This window comes from Sinocyclocheilus anshuiensis, unplaced genomic scaffold (genome assembly GCF_001515605.1).
Source record: "Sinocyclocheilus anshuiensis isolate Anshui unplaced genomic scaffold, SAMN03320099.WGS_v1.1 scaffold1455, whole genome shotgun sequence".
NCBI classification, from domain to species: Eukaryota; Metazoa; Chordata; class Actinopteri; order Cypriniformes; family Cyprinidae; genus Sinocyclocheilus; species Sinocyclocheilus anshuiensis.
This window is the reverse complement of record NW_015541012.1, coordinates 821,782-836,983: the sequence shown is the minus strand read 5'-3', so window position 1 is coordinate 836,983 and position 15,202 is coordinate 821,782. Positions and strand designations below refer to the sequence as shown.

At 37.3% G+C, this 15,202-nt stretch overlaps 2 protein-coding genes across 2 annotated transcripts in view; one reads left to right on the top strand and one right to left on the bottom strand.

The window, feature by feature from the left end:
* The first annotated feature begins 6,328 nt into the window (after window positions 1–6,328).
* LOC107690475 (uncharacterized) lies at window positions 6,329–8,310 on the top strand. The gene is made up of 6 exons (XM_016488831.1): window positions 6,329–6,578; window positions 6,755–6,850; window positions 7,104–7,216; window positions 7,304–7,427; window positions 7,858–8,030; window positions 8,114–8,310. The coding sequence occupies exons 1-6, from the start codon at window positions 6,539–6,541 to the stop codon at window positions 8,174–8,176; spliced, it is 609 nt and encodes a 202-aa protein (XP_016344317.1). The 5' UTR covers window positions 6,329–6,538; the 3' UTR covers window positions 8,177–8,310.
* A 3,248-nt stretch (window positions 8,311–11,558) lies between these two features.
* Window positions 11,559–15,202, bottom strand: part of appbp2 (amyloid beta precursor protein (cytoplasmic tail) binding protein 2) — a 10,920-nt gene continuing 7,276 nt past the window's right edge. Inside the window, exons 11-13 of the mRNA XM_016488770.1 lie at window positions 13,890–14,080; window positions 13,535–13,700; window positions 11,559–12,632 (exon numbers count right to left, since the gene is read on the bottom strand). Coding sequence (XP_016344256.1) covers window positions 12,370–12,632; window positions 13,535–13,700; window positions 13,890–14,080 — 620 coding nt within the window. The 3' untranslated portion in view covers window positions 11,559–12,369. The remainder of the gene's footprint in view (window positions 12,633–13,534; window positions 13,701–13,889; window positions 14,081–15,202) is intronic.

Sequence of the window (15,202 nt, the reverse complement as noted above, 5' to 3'; positions counted from 1 at the left end):
GAAAGCCATAAAAACAGACAATTAATCATGATAATCGGCATAATCGACAAAGCCCTAAAACAGACAATTAATCGCAATAACCATGACTATTTTTTTGTAGACAATTAATCGTCAGCCAAATTTCATAATCGTGACAGCCCTAGCAACAGTCTGCTAAAGCATTCACAGCCTCTTTGATTTTCCCTTTCCTCGTCCAGTCAGAGCGCTTCCCCTCAGAGGAGAGACAGCTAGATTAATGCTCTGAGTTACTGATTGAAGCCTGCACCAATGTAGGTCTGTAGGTGGTGGCAACCTTACATTCGAGACAGAGGACTCCAAGGACAGTTTGAGGACAAATGAGTCGCCCAACCCTTATAGGTAAGCAGCATAAATAAACATGAATTCCTGAAGACGAGACTTAATTATCTCAATGGCCTGGAATCTCAGATGAGCCTCTCAGTCAAGCTGACAGGGGAATGCCTGAGCTTACCGTACAACTGCGAGCTACAGACGACAGTGTTGAGACACTAGAAGCTCCTTTGTAATAATACAGAACAGTATAGGTTGTTTGCAATCACGTGATTCTGATGACGCGCGAAATGCCAATGCGTGCGTGAGAGGTGGCAGCCCAATCTATTTATATCTTTATAAATATCTTAATATATTATTATATCCTATAATAACCATTTACACGCACGAGCATTATCACACGAGCTTAGCTCCTCCCGACCGCAGACACAGGTTTACAAGCAACTTTTTCCTGCGTTTTTCAATCAATTTCTTGACTTTTCCCCACTTATGAACAACACATTTTTGTACACGATAAAAGCTCCTTGTGGTTTCTCGGTTTGGCCAATTTAAGCATCCATAAACAATGCAAAACACTGGCATCTGCTAGTGATTCCTATGGAGAGAAAAATCACTTCCTGCCCTCCAGCTGCATTTCGCGCGTCATCAGTGACGTCATGTGCAAACAACCTATTGAATGTTCAATCTTGGAGGAAAGCCACTGAAAACCTTTGAGGATGAGCACTGGACTAAAACCCTCATATTACATTCAAAAGAACCTGAGTACATTATGGATGTTTCCAAACCTTTTCAAGAATGACACAGAAGGAGTACGAACAAATGAAGACAACAGGTCTTCTTACTTTTCAGTGTTTTTGATCATGTTTATGTGTTTTTATTTTTATTTAAATTCAGGTTTATATGATGTTTTGAACATCAGTGTTTTGAAAATTATCAAATTCTGCTGGGTAGATACCAAAGTAATATTTTTTTTAATTGAGAGAATGATTTGTGATAGCTGTGGAAGCAACAGTCTGAATGGGTTGAAAAATATAAAACAAATATGAACAAATGTAATGTAATATATAATATAAACAAATCAAATTTTGCACCATATATCATCATTTTCCAGGAAAAGTGTTTATGAATTTACAGCTGCCAAATTAAGGCTATAAAATTTCCAGCTACAAATTACAAACATTAATCCAATGTTAAGACATTATTTGATGAAAAATGTTATTTAGGGACAGGCCAGGATGGTCAACTAATCCTACTATTATTGAGATCAACTAATTGTTCTAGACTTTTTTTTTGTTTTTTGTTCAGATATTTTTAGTGACATGCACTATTAATAAACATTTTCAAAGCATCTCAAGACCCTGACAATTTATCTTTTTTTTTGGTTCTGTCAAGCTGTTTTTAAATTCAACAACTAATGTCTAATGTAAACACCTAATAAAAATGCATAGGATCAAGGTCAGATGACACCAAAACCAATCTAATTATACAGCGCTTCCTTAAGATTGATAAGTCGACTAGTTATTTAGAAAACCCATTAGTTGGTCCATTTTGAAAATAGGAATTAGGAAAGTATGATATATATATTTTTTAAACATACCTACTTTTAAAGGCCTATTCACACCAAGGACAATAACTATAAAGACAACAATAAAGATATAGTTCTAAAAATTGTTCTCAGTATTACAGAATAGCAGAGTCCACACCACAGTTATAAAGATAAAGGCACAGATAAATTATATCATTGGAATAACTTTCAGAACAATTTTTTCCAGCTGATGAATGATAAAAACATTAACCCAATCAGAATCAATCCTAATAACGAGCTCAAGAATTTAAAGCAGCAGGCGAGTGTGAGCTTAGAATAAACTGACAATATCGTCCGCTGGTGTGGATGCTGCTAGTATTGTTATCTTTATAGTTATCGTTCTTGGTGTGAACGGGCCTTAAGAAATACCAATTATGTTGCTTAAAAATTAATGCATCACATAGACAGATATTATATATTATTTTATATAATTTATTGGAGCCATGGATATTATTTCATTATAATTTATAATACACAACGATATAATTAAGGAAAACTATTACATGATCGAGAACAAGCCATTAATAAAACAAACAATAAAATGCTGATGTGAATGCCATTCCTCCTTTACACTACGTTATTGTGATGAAGTGATGTCAGCAACATTGGCTGTTGGGCAGCATGGCACAAAAAACTGCAATAAATGTACCATGACAGTGTGTGTGCAGCTGGAACAATTAGGGTAATTCTACCTCTACTAACGGGCTCAGGGCCAGCTAACTCCCTCTCCCCACCAACACACATGTGCACGTGCACACACACACACACACACACACACACACAGTGCTGTAGAATAATAATCACACAAACTTTTAACCCTTCAACACTCTCAGGTGACTCACAAGACACCCTATTTAGCTTGTGAAACATTATATGAGCAATTATGTCAACAAGATGAAGAAATTCCTCTGTAGCTGTAATAGGTTTCCTGGTAAGAGAAACATAGATGCAAATAACGCCTAGGCAAAGCAACAGCTAAACTGAATTCTGCTTATTCATCAAGGTGTGGAAAAAAAAGAAGTGCTGATACACTCGATCTCAGGTGCCAGTATCTGCTCTAAACAGCCCGATCACTAGACACACATAAACACAGCAGCATCAAGGCCTGTCAGCATCAGACTACACTGACATCCAGATTTTAGTTTCAGAAATCTAAATTGGATCATGAACGCACAGAAACCTGTGTGAAACCAGTCATGGCCTAATGGTTAGAGAATTGGACTTGTAACCCAAAGGTCACAGGATTGAGTCTCAGTACCGGCAGGGATTGTCGGTGGGGGGAGTGAATGACCAGTGCTCTCGTCCACCTAGGGCTGGACGATATGGCCAAAATTTATATCACGATATATTTCTTAATTTCGGTCGATACGATATAATTCCGATATCGATATGAACACTATTAAAAAAGCCTCATAAAAACGGCCAAGAACGGCCACAACAGATGCCTGTACCTACAAACTTATGAAAAATTAATTTGCCAACTCTATGAAACCTACTCCTATAAAACTATATAATATTTTAGGAAAAAAATGGCGCAAATAAATAAATGTTCACCTCTTATTGGTATTTAGCCTTCATACAAACAAGAAATGTGAAATCACTGTCAAATAAATCTCAGACTCTCCTTATTAATATTAATATTAATATTTTTTATTTCAAACTATAGGCTAACATACCAGTCAAAAGTTTTTGAACAGTAAGATTTTTAATGTTTTGCGAACAAAGACAGTTGGACATAGTGGTGTATTAGAGGTAAAAAATGATATAAATACTGTTCGGTTTCTGGCACAAACCGATCGTTTCGTGTCTTAGGACATCAATGTGTCGTCATGAGCCGCAGGGTTTAATTTGGATTTGTCTGTGCATGTTTTTTTTTACTCTCATAGATTTTGTTACCATTGCCATGCATTATACGACTGATAGACTGCAGCAGTTGGAGTTAAAAATCATCATATGTGTTCTACTGAAGAAACAAAGTCACCTACATCTTGGATGCCCTGGGGGTAAGCAGATAAACATCAAATTTTCATTTTTGGGTGAACTATCCCTTTAAATTATATGTATGTCTGCACTATGTCTGTACTTTCTGCACTAGAAGCTCCTGTCACCAAGACAAATTCCTTGTGTGTGTAAACACAATTGGCAATAAAGCACTTTCTAATTCTTCTGCAAAACATAAAAGAAGATATTTTAAAGAATGTTGACAATTTTGGTACCCACTGACTGGACATTTCTCAAAATATCTTTCTTTATGTTCCACAGAAGAAAGTCAAACATGTTTGGAATAAAATAAGGGTGAGCAAAAGATGACAGGATTTAAATTTTTGGGTGAACTATCCCTTTAAATATTTGTTTACATCCTCAGTTAAGTGCACACTTCACAGCTGATAGGAGCTGTCATTATCTTGTCAACAGGCCTTTATTAAAAACACTTATCTCAAGTCTTAAATGATTCTTCAATAACTTAAGCATTCTTGAAGTGAATGATTACCCTTAAATACCACCAACCGTCATAATAATAACCGAAGGTAAAGGGGTGGAAATACACTGGTCAGTAGCTAGCAAGTGCAAAAATAAGATTTCAGTGTGTCAGGACAAGCACTTCCACCCTTTTCTTAGGCAGAGAGAGCTGATAAAGTACAATAGCGTACATGATAAATACCACGGGGGTGTTGAGAAATGTTGACAGATTAGTGAAATCTGTTTGTCAGTGTGGACGCTCCTGCACCGCCCAGATTAGTTCCACTTCCAGTCGGCTGCTAGTTAGACACTGGCTGTGTGTCAAAACCAAGTGTGAGGTGCACTCTCAGACGATTTTGGGCATCTCGATTGCTTGTGAACGCAAATATGATGCAGAAAAATCTAAGTAGACAGCTAACTAGGTTTTGAGACTGAGCCACTAACAACATTTCACTAATAACACAAAGACAAGTCAAAACAGCCCCACCTTCATCCCCCAAGCCCCTTTACACCCGCTACTTCACATAACAGCTCTGCGAAATGACAGGTTGAGACTTGTTAGCTCGCAGACAGAGTTAATACGTGTGCTTAACTAGCTGGCTAACGCTGCTAACGCTAGCTTAGCACTGTCGCGTAACTGACAGACCGCCGTTAATCGCTGAAGCTCTAACCTCTTACCTCTTTTAACGGCCTCGTCATACGAAAGGAAGCCTATCCGTGACTCCTTGGCGCCCATGGTGCCCTCATTTCATGGCAATGGCAGAAATGTGCAGAGAGTGACCGGTGCCTGTTGCCTTGTTTTACGTTGTTTTTTGTTTTTGTTTTTTTTCTTGGTATGTTGTTCCTATCAAGTCAAGCGGTAGAGTTTTGCGTTATCAACGAGTGACGCGTCTAAACGCCGACGCCTCCATACTTGATCACGTGAGTTTTGTCCAATCAGAACACAAGGGGCGTATGAGCGTCAGAAACGCAGCACCGACGCATTTGCGCCCAGAGCTTGGCTGTCGTGCCGTCGGCTTTAATTTCCATGGTTGCTATTAGATTTTTTGATATTAGCGAGGTTGTGAGGAGGTAGTTTACTCATTTTGCACCGTGTTGCATCAGGGCAACAACGCCATTTCTTTACTTTGCAAACACATAGTGTATATAATATGGGGATAAAATGGTTAATAATGAAAGAATTACTTTCATAAACCAATAAACAGCTTTTCCTGATGGACACTAATAGCTTTTTCTGGCACGGTGCACTGTGTGGAGGCAGAACATGTTTTATTGATTTTTTGAATGATTTTTGTTATGACTGAATGATTTTTGCTTATTAATTTTATCACCCACGAAAAATATTATTCAAATGAGCTGTTAAGTAGTTTTAAAAATGTTGAGTCATGTAAATTATAATGTTTTAAAAATGGCTTAAATGTATTTGTTACTTTTTTGCAGTAAAATCAATAAAACAATTTCGTAACGTTATTGTAGTATTATTTACTATTCATTTACTATTCATTTTTACTATAGCCTACTATTATAGTATTTATTAATGTTGAATATGTTTCTATATTTTCCGTTTTCATTATAATTGTATGTGCTTTTGTCAGTTTTTAGTTTTTTTAATGTTTTTTAATTTATAATTATTTCAGTTTTAGTAATTGTAGTACTTCAGCTAATTTCATTTCAGTTAGTTTCCAATGCAACTAATCTAATATATATACATTTTTATTTATTTCACCTTTATTTTAATTATTAAAAAAGTATAGGTATCAATAACAACACTGGTTTTGTCTCTTATTTTTAAGGAATGCATGATCTACACAAAATCAGTTCTGAGAAGTAATTAATGCAAATGTACCCTTCTGTACACGTACGTATTTGGCGCCAACCTTTTATTAATTACCGATTAATACAATCTTTCAGACTCTTATCTTTTAGCGCCCTCCTATGGCATCTAGTGTCTATTCCAACACGAATGACGCTTATAAAACTTGTCATAAAGCCGGAAGAGAGTCCTGTTTATCTGCTCTGCCGTAAATGTCACTCATGGAGAAGAGGTGGACTCTTTTACAGTGATATAAATGTTTATGATCATAATGACATTTTGATTAGGTGATATTGCGCATACAAAGGCATTTAAATAAGATAGCCTACGTGTTGTTTCCGACACAGAAGACGGTTACTATAGACACCTCAGCAGAGAAGAGCACCTGTGATATGGGATTTCATGTCTTTTTCTATGTACCCAATGTAATCGGTGAGTCAGAGTAATTATTACGTGACATCTGTGTATTTGGTGCAGCAGCAGAATTCGTTTTAAAGAATCAAAAATATTGGATCACTCCAACTACATTTATGACATAGCCTATATTTAATCAGTAAATGTACTCTAATTATGGTATTATTTGTAATGCAAAATGTTTCTTTTTATAGGTTATATCCGGATTCTTCTTGTTCTCATTGCCTGGATTCTGTATAGTGACCCAGCGAGTTTTGTACCCTTGTATGTGTTATCAATTATATTGGATGGTAGGTAAATACATGAAAGCTAGGGATATTGTAAATACATACACGCTTATATATATATATATACATATATACAATACATATACATATATATATGTGTGCGTATATATGTATATATGTATGAGCTTTGACAAATATATGTCACTGCAGGACACAACCTTGGCAAACAAAACTTTTTACTTGTTCACTTATTAAAGTGTATTTCAAGAATTTTCATATTTACATTTATTGATTTAGTATTTTATCTTTGTGCCAGGGGTGGATGGCTGGGCGGCACGTCGCCTGCAGCAGACCTCCAGGTTCGGAGCGTGGCTGGATGTGGTCATCGACAACCTAGGACGTGGCATGCTCTGGAACATGCTTTATGATGTAAGTTCAGTCAGTAGAGGTTTGCATTTGTTTGTCCCAAACATGTTTGTATTAGTTTGAATGACTTTGATCTCTGTGCTTGTGAAGTGGGGCTGGCTGGTGTCTTCAGTGGAGTGGTGTGTATTTGTGTGCAACCATAATGCCAGAGGTGCCCAATGGAAGAACTCTTTCACGAAGAGCCCGGGTTGGGTGCGGGCAGTGATGGCAAAAGGTATGACAACAAGTAATTTTTTTTCTTTTTAAACCGTAAAATGTTGAAAAGCACAGAAGTACGGCTTTTCACATTGCACTTAACATTCTAAACCCCACTTTTAACCCCTTTAAAAGGGGGGTTAGCACCGCTTTTTACCCGGGGTAATGAAACCCTGCATAACCCGCATTACGGTGCCAAACTTATACAGTGGGAAACACCATTTATAAACAGTAAAAAACAGTAGAAATGGTGACTGAAAACGCATTGGTGAAAAAGAGACTTTTTGATTTTTACTTTTATAGGCCAAAAAGTTCACTCAGGAAAAATTTGATATGTGAAACGTGAAGCAATATTACCCAGGATTCCATTTACCTGGGGTTTAGAATGACCCAGAGTTAACTCTTTTAATTGTGAAAATCCCTGATGAATGCTGTTATTCTTCATGCAGGCTTTAAGACTCCTTTGGGCATTCTGACAATAGCAGGGCTCCATGTTTTACCCGTGTGGCTGTATGGCTACCAGCATGAGGTGCTGTCGCAGACTCTCTATGCCCCAAACTGGCTACAGATTCTGGGGATTCTGGTGCTGGCAGCAGGACGCTTGCTGGGCTTTGCAGTTGAGGTGAGGAGCATGTTTACCCAGCATTACTACTGTCATAATAAAGGCATTTATCTGTAAATACTACTGTTTGTGTCATTTTGCAGATGTGGTGCATCATAACCCATTTTAGATTCTTAGTGGATGAAGAGGAAGAAAAGAAGAACTAGGGATCTCTAAAGGGTCATTTAGGATGTTGTAAGGGTTTAAGATTGAAATTTGTATTTTATGACGCTTCTGGTCTAATAAGCATCTAAAAAAAAATTGCTACATTGTTTGTTGAATGTAACTTATGGAAAAGATAAACCAGTTTACCAGGGAGTAATGTTATTCTCTTGAAAACCTTATATATATATATATATATATATATATATAAGCTTACATTGTTTTTGAGATTTTCTTGATGCAAAAATTGCACTTCATGTATTTATTTTATATTTATTGTTTGGGACTATTGTTTCTGCAGTTCAAACAGTAACATATGGCACTATGAGTCTGATTCTCAGGAAATGCATGAACTGATAAAATCTGTCTTGAATGCAATGTATTCATCTGGCAAATGCATAAATGTAAAAATAATCAATGGCTGTGCAAATAAAAGGTTTGCCATTTTAAATTATGAACGAGCATTTATTTGAAATATAATTCTTTTGTAAGATTATAAATGTCTTTACTCTCACTTTTGATCAATTTAATGCATCCTTGCTGAATAAAAGTATTACTTTAAAAAATTGAACAGTAGTGTATAATTGATTAGATTAATAATAGTTCTCATAAAAACTTTAAGTAGCCATGTTCAAGGACAGATACAGTAAATCTCTTCCAGACGTACACGTGCCGAGTACAGTCTTTTATTCTCAATTGTTTGTTCAGCCACCAATCCACCCAAAAGAGTGGTTTTTGCAGGATCCCGTCGCATTCATTCAAGTCATGGACTCTAAACATATCACAACGATTTCAGGAACAGGTGGAGGATAATCATGTAAAGGCAAAAAATAAAGCAACTTTAATACTTAAGAAGCAATATTGCTCATTGTAGTCTATTAGACAGCTCTATATTGTTTTTTTGTGTTAGAAGTAGTTACAGATTTTCACAATGCTGGATACAAATGAGTTTAATAATGGTTTGGTGGTTACAGATGTACAATGTACAGCAGACTCTACTGAGGGCGAGTTACATAAAGCCAATGACTGAAGAGTATCCAAGCAGAGGCTCACTGTGGCACAGGTTACTGACATTTCCAGGGTAACAGTCAGTATCAATGTTAAATAACACAACTGTCCTATTCTTTGTCATTGGATTTGATCAAAAACTCTTCTTAAGTGTCTCCAATGAATATAGACAAGAAAAGAAAATCATAAGAGATCACGTCCACTTATAGGTTGTTACTTCAAGGATCGCCATCATCCATCTGAAACAGCACTTTGGCTAAATCACAATCTACACGTGGCAGCATGTCTGAGGACTTCATAAAGATAATTAGCATCTAAAAGGCCCCACTGTATCAGTTATCAACCCTTCATTACATTCTCCAACTCTGAGGGCAGATTTTGAAGAAAAGTTGTAGTGACAGGATTGCTTTTATTGTCAGAGGATGCAGTTTATTAATTTCTGTGATCAGTTTAACACTTCAGAGTCACAAAGTTCATTCTTTTTTCTCTTATTTCATGGGATATTTATTAACTGCTCGGTATAAGATTGTTTTTTCTGTCACTATGGAGCTCACTGGGACAATAACCACTTGTAGCAATGCATCTACATCTATATACATTTACTTAAACATGCAGACAAAGAGACCGTTTGATCCAGAAGCACCTTTGATTTTTGGGGAACTGTGGCCAATTCAGATCGAGAAGCAGTTTGGATTTGATCAACAGTGATCAACCATCTTTCTAATCAGGAAATACCACTTGAGGTTGACAAATAAGCCCTTGAATCGACATTCAGAAGCAAGCAATCAGAGCTACGTTATAAATTCATTCAGCATCCACCAAGCTTGTTTCCCATGTGCATTATTTTTTTACATTTGATGTTCATATTCCTAAACTCATCATCTGATACGAGAACTCCTCTAATTCAGTCCATTGCAGCACATAGTCAATGGAAATGCACTTACAAAGCGTGCAAGATCACAGTTTATTTGTTACAATATTCCTTCTCTCCAACCAAGACAAATTCCTGTCCTTCACTTGCTGCCTCAAATACAGTATTAAAGGAATAGTCCACCCGAAAATGAATATTCTATCATCATTTACTCACACTCACGTTTTTCCAAAACTTGTATGACTTTTGTTCTTCTGTGAAACATGAAAGAAAATACTTTGAAGAAGATATTTTCAGTTCCCATTGACTTCCATTGTATTTTTTGTCCATACAATGGATGCCAATGGAAATCGAAACTGTTTGGTTACCAACATTCTTCAAAATATCTTCTTTATGTCCCACAGAAGAAAGAAATGCATACAGGTTTGGAATGACATGAGGGTGAGAAAATTACAACAGAATTTTCATTTTGGGGTGGACTATCCTTTTAAGACCACCTGGTTCTTCACAATCAGACTTCAAACGTAACAATAAAGGGATTTTTAAGGAGTGAAAATGGGCTAAATAAAGTCCCTCACATGCCCTAGATGATCTCTTGCTCAGTTTACGGGACTAAAGGGGTTTGAAAAACTGCAGCTGGAGGTTTCGTTCTACGAGCTACTCAAAAAAAGCTGACAAAGCAGATCCCCGCCAGCTGAGAGTCCTTTAAGACTAAGGCTGGGACTTCAGCTCGATCTGGGGTCCCGGTGCTGCCTGCTGAGGGCTCAAATGTGGCGAGACACTAAAAGCACATTCTACATGACTAGCCTGCAGCAAGGCTTTGTTTCAGCAAAAAACAATGAGTTCTTTATGAAGGTGTGACAAAAGGATGCCAATTTAATCTGAACGGTCCTCATTCAATTTGTGAAATGTTCTGGAAATGTTGTCAACCTGGTTGCGATTCTGTGTGGCTTTTGGATATATTCGAGAGAGGAGCGGCAGTGAAATGAGTCAGACTGATTGGTTTTGGAGTGGTACAGGTGCGCTCAGCAAATATTGCACTGTACTACACAATTGTGCGTGGATTCACACCCCTGTGCACTATACCACAGGTTCCCTAGTAGGGAAGCCTCTTCACAATGACAGGTGCTGCGCTCAGCCCTTTTTTCTGTGTGTCCAGTCAGCTGGCAGTGGGCCAGGGGTGTTAATCTACGCCACCCGGGGCCGAGCTCTGAAAGGAAAACAACGACGACCTCGGAAACTTGGTCCTGTAACTATCACCGCTTCAGCTTATATCGTGTGTGTGTGTGTGTGTGTGTGTGTGTGTGTGTGCATGAATAAGGCTCCGCTATGACAGAAAGCCGGCTTTGTGAACTCACCCTCCAACTCTGTTTAGTTCATATTATGGCAATTAGCTGTGGTCGCACAGGTATTATTATAAATGAACAGAAGTCATTTTGGCTCATCCGTTTGCAACGTTACACCTACAAGTTGTAGCATACCTTGCATATAAATTATTGGCAGTTTAAAATAAGCTATGTCAGTACTAAGGGAATACAAAACCAGAAGAGAACTTAAAACAAGGTATCTAGAGCAATCGTAAACCCACTGGTCCGTAAATTCCACACGCGACATGAATTATTAATAAAAAAAGAAGCAAAAATAAACAATGGTCCATAATGTAACATGGCTGGTCTCATCTTCCAGAGAGCACACAAGTAATCCTCAAATGCAAAGCTTTGCATTACATGAAGTCAAGCTCTAATCCTGGTGTTAATGGGGACACGGACATCTATGGATGTTCCTTCACTCGGTTATATGAATGACGGGCCTTTTCCCGTTGAATCTCGTTCTGTGGGAGCTGCGTTGAGCAGTTTCCTCCACATTTAGACAATGCAGTGATAAAGTATTCCTGTAGTGTGGAGTGACTCTCCTTCAAATACAAAATAAAATAAAAAAAAAGAATAGAGGGTGTGGAAGTTTTCCGTCTTTGTTGGACTGCTCTGTTTTGTTTTATTCAACTCCTCTTGAAGTCAGAGAAATGGTCGGGTTCTTCGAAGGAGAGTGAACAAATTCAATGAATGGTTGCTTATCCATCATGAGTCTTTACATGGTTACAGATGCCATACAACAAATACAGATGCCATTGTTTTTCTCCCATTTTAAGGAAGCGGGCTTGGGGAGTTGCTGGTACAAGTGAATTGACAGTCCTTGAGCTCAAGCTCAAGATAATAAATCACACTTCCCGCCTGTCCTGACTACTTAAATGAATAAATGGATGTGAGGGTGCAAAATGGGGGTGCGTGTGCACATCTATGTTTCTGGTGGGCTTCCTGGCTGTTAGCCCAAGCAGGGGCGTCCGGCTCCGTGACTCTGGGAAAGCAGGAAAGACTGCACCACCTGCTCTGTGGCCTGGGGGCTCGTGTTGACGTCCTCCAGCGCATCAGCTACTGCAAACTGCCTGTCCCTTAAACGGTTCCAGTTGGACAGAATATTGTGGTACTCAAAGACCTTCTCGTAGTTTCCAACTGAGTTGTACAGTTTTATCAGGCCTCTGTAGTCATATTCCAGTCCACTGTAGCCCTCCCCGAACAGTTTCTTGCCTGAAGGAAACAACAGACATATGGTTTATGTTTAGGTATTTAGCTCAAAAGTTTGGAGTCAGTAAAAATTTATTACCGTTTACACAAATATATTAACTGTTTTCACTATTGATATTAATTAGAAATGTTTCCTGAGCACCAAATCAGCATATTGGAATGATTTCTGAAGGATCATGTGACACTGAAGACTGGAGTAATGATGCTGAAAATACAGCTTTGCCATCACAGGAAAAAATTACATTTTAAAATATATTAACATAGAAAACAGTTATTTTAAAATTGTAATAAGATATCTCAATATTACTGTTTTTCCTATATCTCTGAACAAATAAATGCTGACTTTGTAAGCATAAAATAATTTTAACAGTGCTATAAATTACCCACAATTAGGGATGCAAGATTTTGAAATTGTGGCCGATATAGATAAATAATTATTTTCATGTTTCATTACTGATAAATGCACTACTATCTAAACAGACTAAAAATAAAACACTAAAAACTAAAATGATTAATTTTAAATGTTACAAGTGAATTTAGGCATTACAGCATAATGTACAAAATAAAAAAAAATGGATATTCATTTTTTTTTTTCAGATTTGCTTTTAACAATAAACAGCATTTAAATAAAAAAGGAATTAAAATCAAGAATTAAAAATGTACAAAATAAACTTAATCTATTCAAAAAAATTATTTAAGCATTAGATGACAGCAAAGGTAAATGAAATGTAAAAACAATGGAAATGAGCATTACAATTTAATATCCAATTTTGTCCAACATGTATATCCAATATTAAATTATAATAATAATTTTTTTAAAAAGATGGGAAAAAAGGTCAATAACTAATGGTACTGATATCATGCACTCCCACCCAAAATGCATTAGCAACAAAAGTAACCCTCACCAATAGCGATGGAACGCAAGTACAGGCGCTCTGCGTCATCATACTGATTCATGTCGTAGTTGTAGAGCGAGGCCAAGTGTCCCACTGACAGAGCCACCTCATAGTCCTCCTGTCCTAATAGCTGCTCCTTGATCTGAATGGCCTTGATGTGCATCTCCTCTGCCTCCTGCATTACAAATCACACAATGGAAAGGTCAGTCAGCCCAACAGCAACCTCAAAAGCACTCTACGTTGAGTTTAGCTTACACAAGAGAAACCAAAAACACACAGCTTGCACAATGATCCACTTGTGATGATTTACTTATCTTATAACACCTGTACATTCTCACAGGTTTAAATAAGAATTAATAAGGACCTTAAATTTGCGCATGGATTGGTAGAGGCGGCCCAGGTTCCCATAGTGTTTTGCCGTCTGAACGTTGAACTCTCCGAAAGCTTTTTTGGCCAACTGCAGGGAGGAGAGGTGCAGATCATGGGCCTCCTGCAGGAGGCGTTCCTCGGTTTCTTTGTTATGGCAATCAATGGCAATCTCCTCCAGGATTAGGGCTTGTGATGGAAGATCGGATATACAAATTAGCTTGACGTAACATGATTAAAAAAAAAAAAAACGAAATCTAAACAAACTGAATGATGAGTGAAAAGATAATCCTACTTTGAACTGTCAAGGGCCATCTTAAAGTTGCAGGATATATACAGGAACCATGGAGTTAAATTTAATACCTTTTAAGACCTTTTTTAAGACTCTTTCAAAACATTTTAAGACCTCATCATCACCACTCCAAGTTTTAACCGGTTACATCGGCGACACTAACTTACATTTACTATATATTGATTGTAAGATAGCACAACTAAACAGACTTACTTTGTGATAACTCCTTATCAATACAACATAATTCAGAAGGGGGGAAAGAAGCACAAGAGAATTCTCAAATGAATTAATTGAGTGAATTGAATGCAACCCAAGAAACAAGAATTAGACCAATAAACAAAACAACTGACAAAACTTACTGAGGAGGGAAAATAAAGCTCTCCGAGCTAACGGGGCAATGAGTTCACACAGTATATTCAAAAGATGTAGATTTTGATGCAGATGCAGACTTGACAGAGTGTCAGTACACTGCACCTGATCATGTCTGAATGATCATGGAAGAAAAATTTAATTTTCATCCCTAAAATACATATTTTACGGTGACTGTTATGCACATTTATCATAAACACAGCTCAAATGCTTCCTACTAGTGTGGCCCAAAACATTTAGCACAGCTTTATTATAGGTAGAATGCAAAATGTTTCTGTACAAGCATTTCAAGCAAATGTAATTTATGCAATATTTCAAACCTTTAACCCACTGGGGAAAAAAAATAAATAAAATAAAGCCCAATTTCCTGGAAAAAACAACAACAACAACAACCCTGCATCCAACACGAACTGCAGAAATCAGATTTGACTGACCACGGGTCGAGAGTAAGGAGAGATGACTGACAAGATGTTGGAGGATTTGCTCCTCAACAGATCCCGAGCTCATTGACAAATATCTTTTATCGTAAGATGTGCTCCCTTTACACAGCGCACGCACGATCACGAAATCGAAAGTGAACTGCTACTGCAAGGGCTCATTCAAAAGGGATTTAAAGGGGTCATATGATGTTGCTAAAAAGAACATTATTT

What these genes read in the sequence shown, in the direction of transcription:
- LOC107690475 (XM_016488831.1), top strand. Translation starts at nt 6,539, where the DNA reads ATGGGATTTCATGTCTTTTTCTATGTACCCAATGTAATCG. An exon ending in GTTATCAATTATATTGGATG is followed by an intron (nt 6,851 to 7,103) that starts GTAGGTAAATAC and finishes TCTTTGTGCCAG; the next exon opens with GGGTGGATGGCTGGGCGGCA. An exon ending in TGCTGGGCTTTGCAGTTGAG is followed by an intron (nt 8,031 to 8,113) that starts GTGAGGAGCATG and finishes GTCATTTTGCAG; the next exon opens with ATGTGGTGCATCATAACCCA.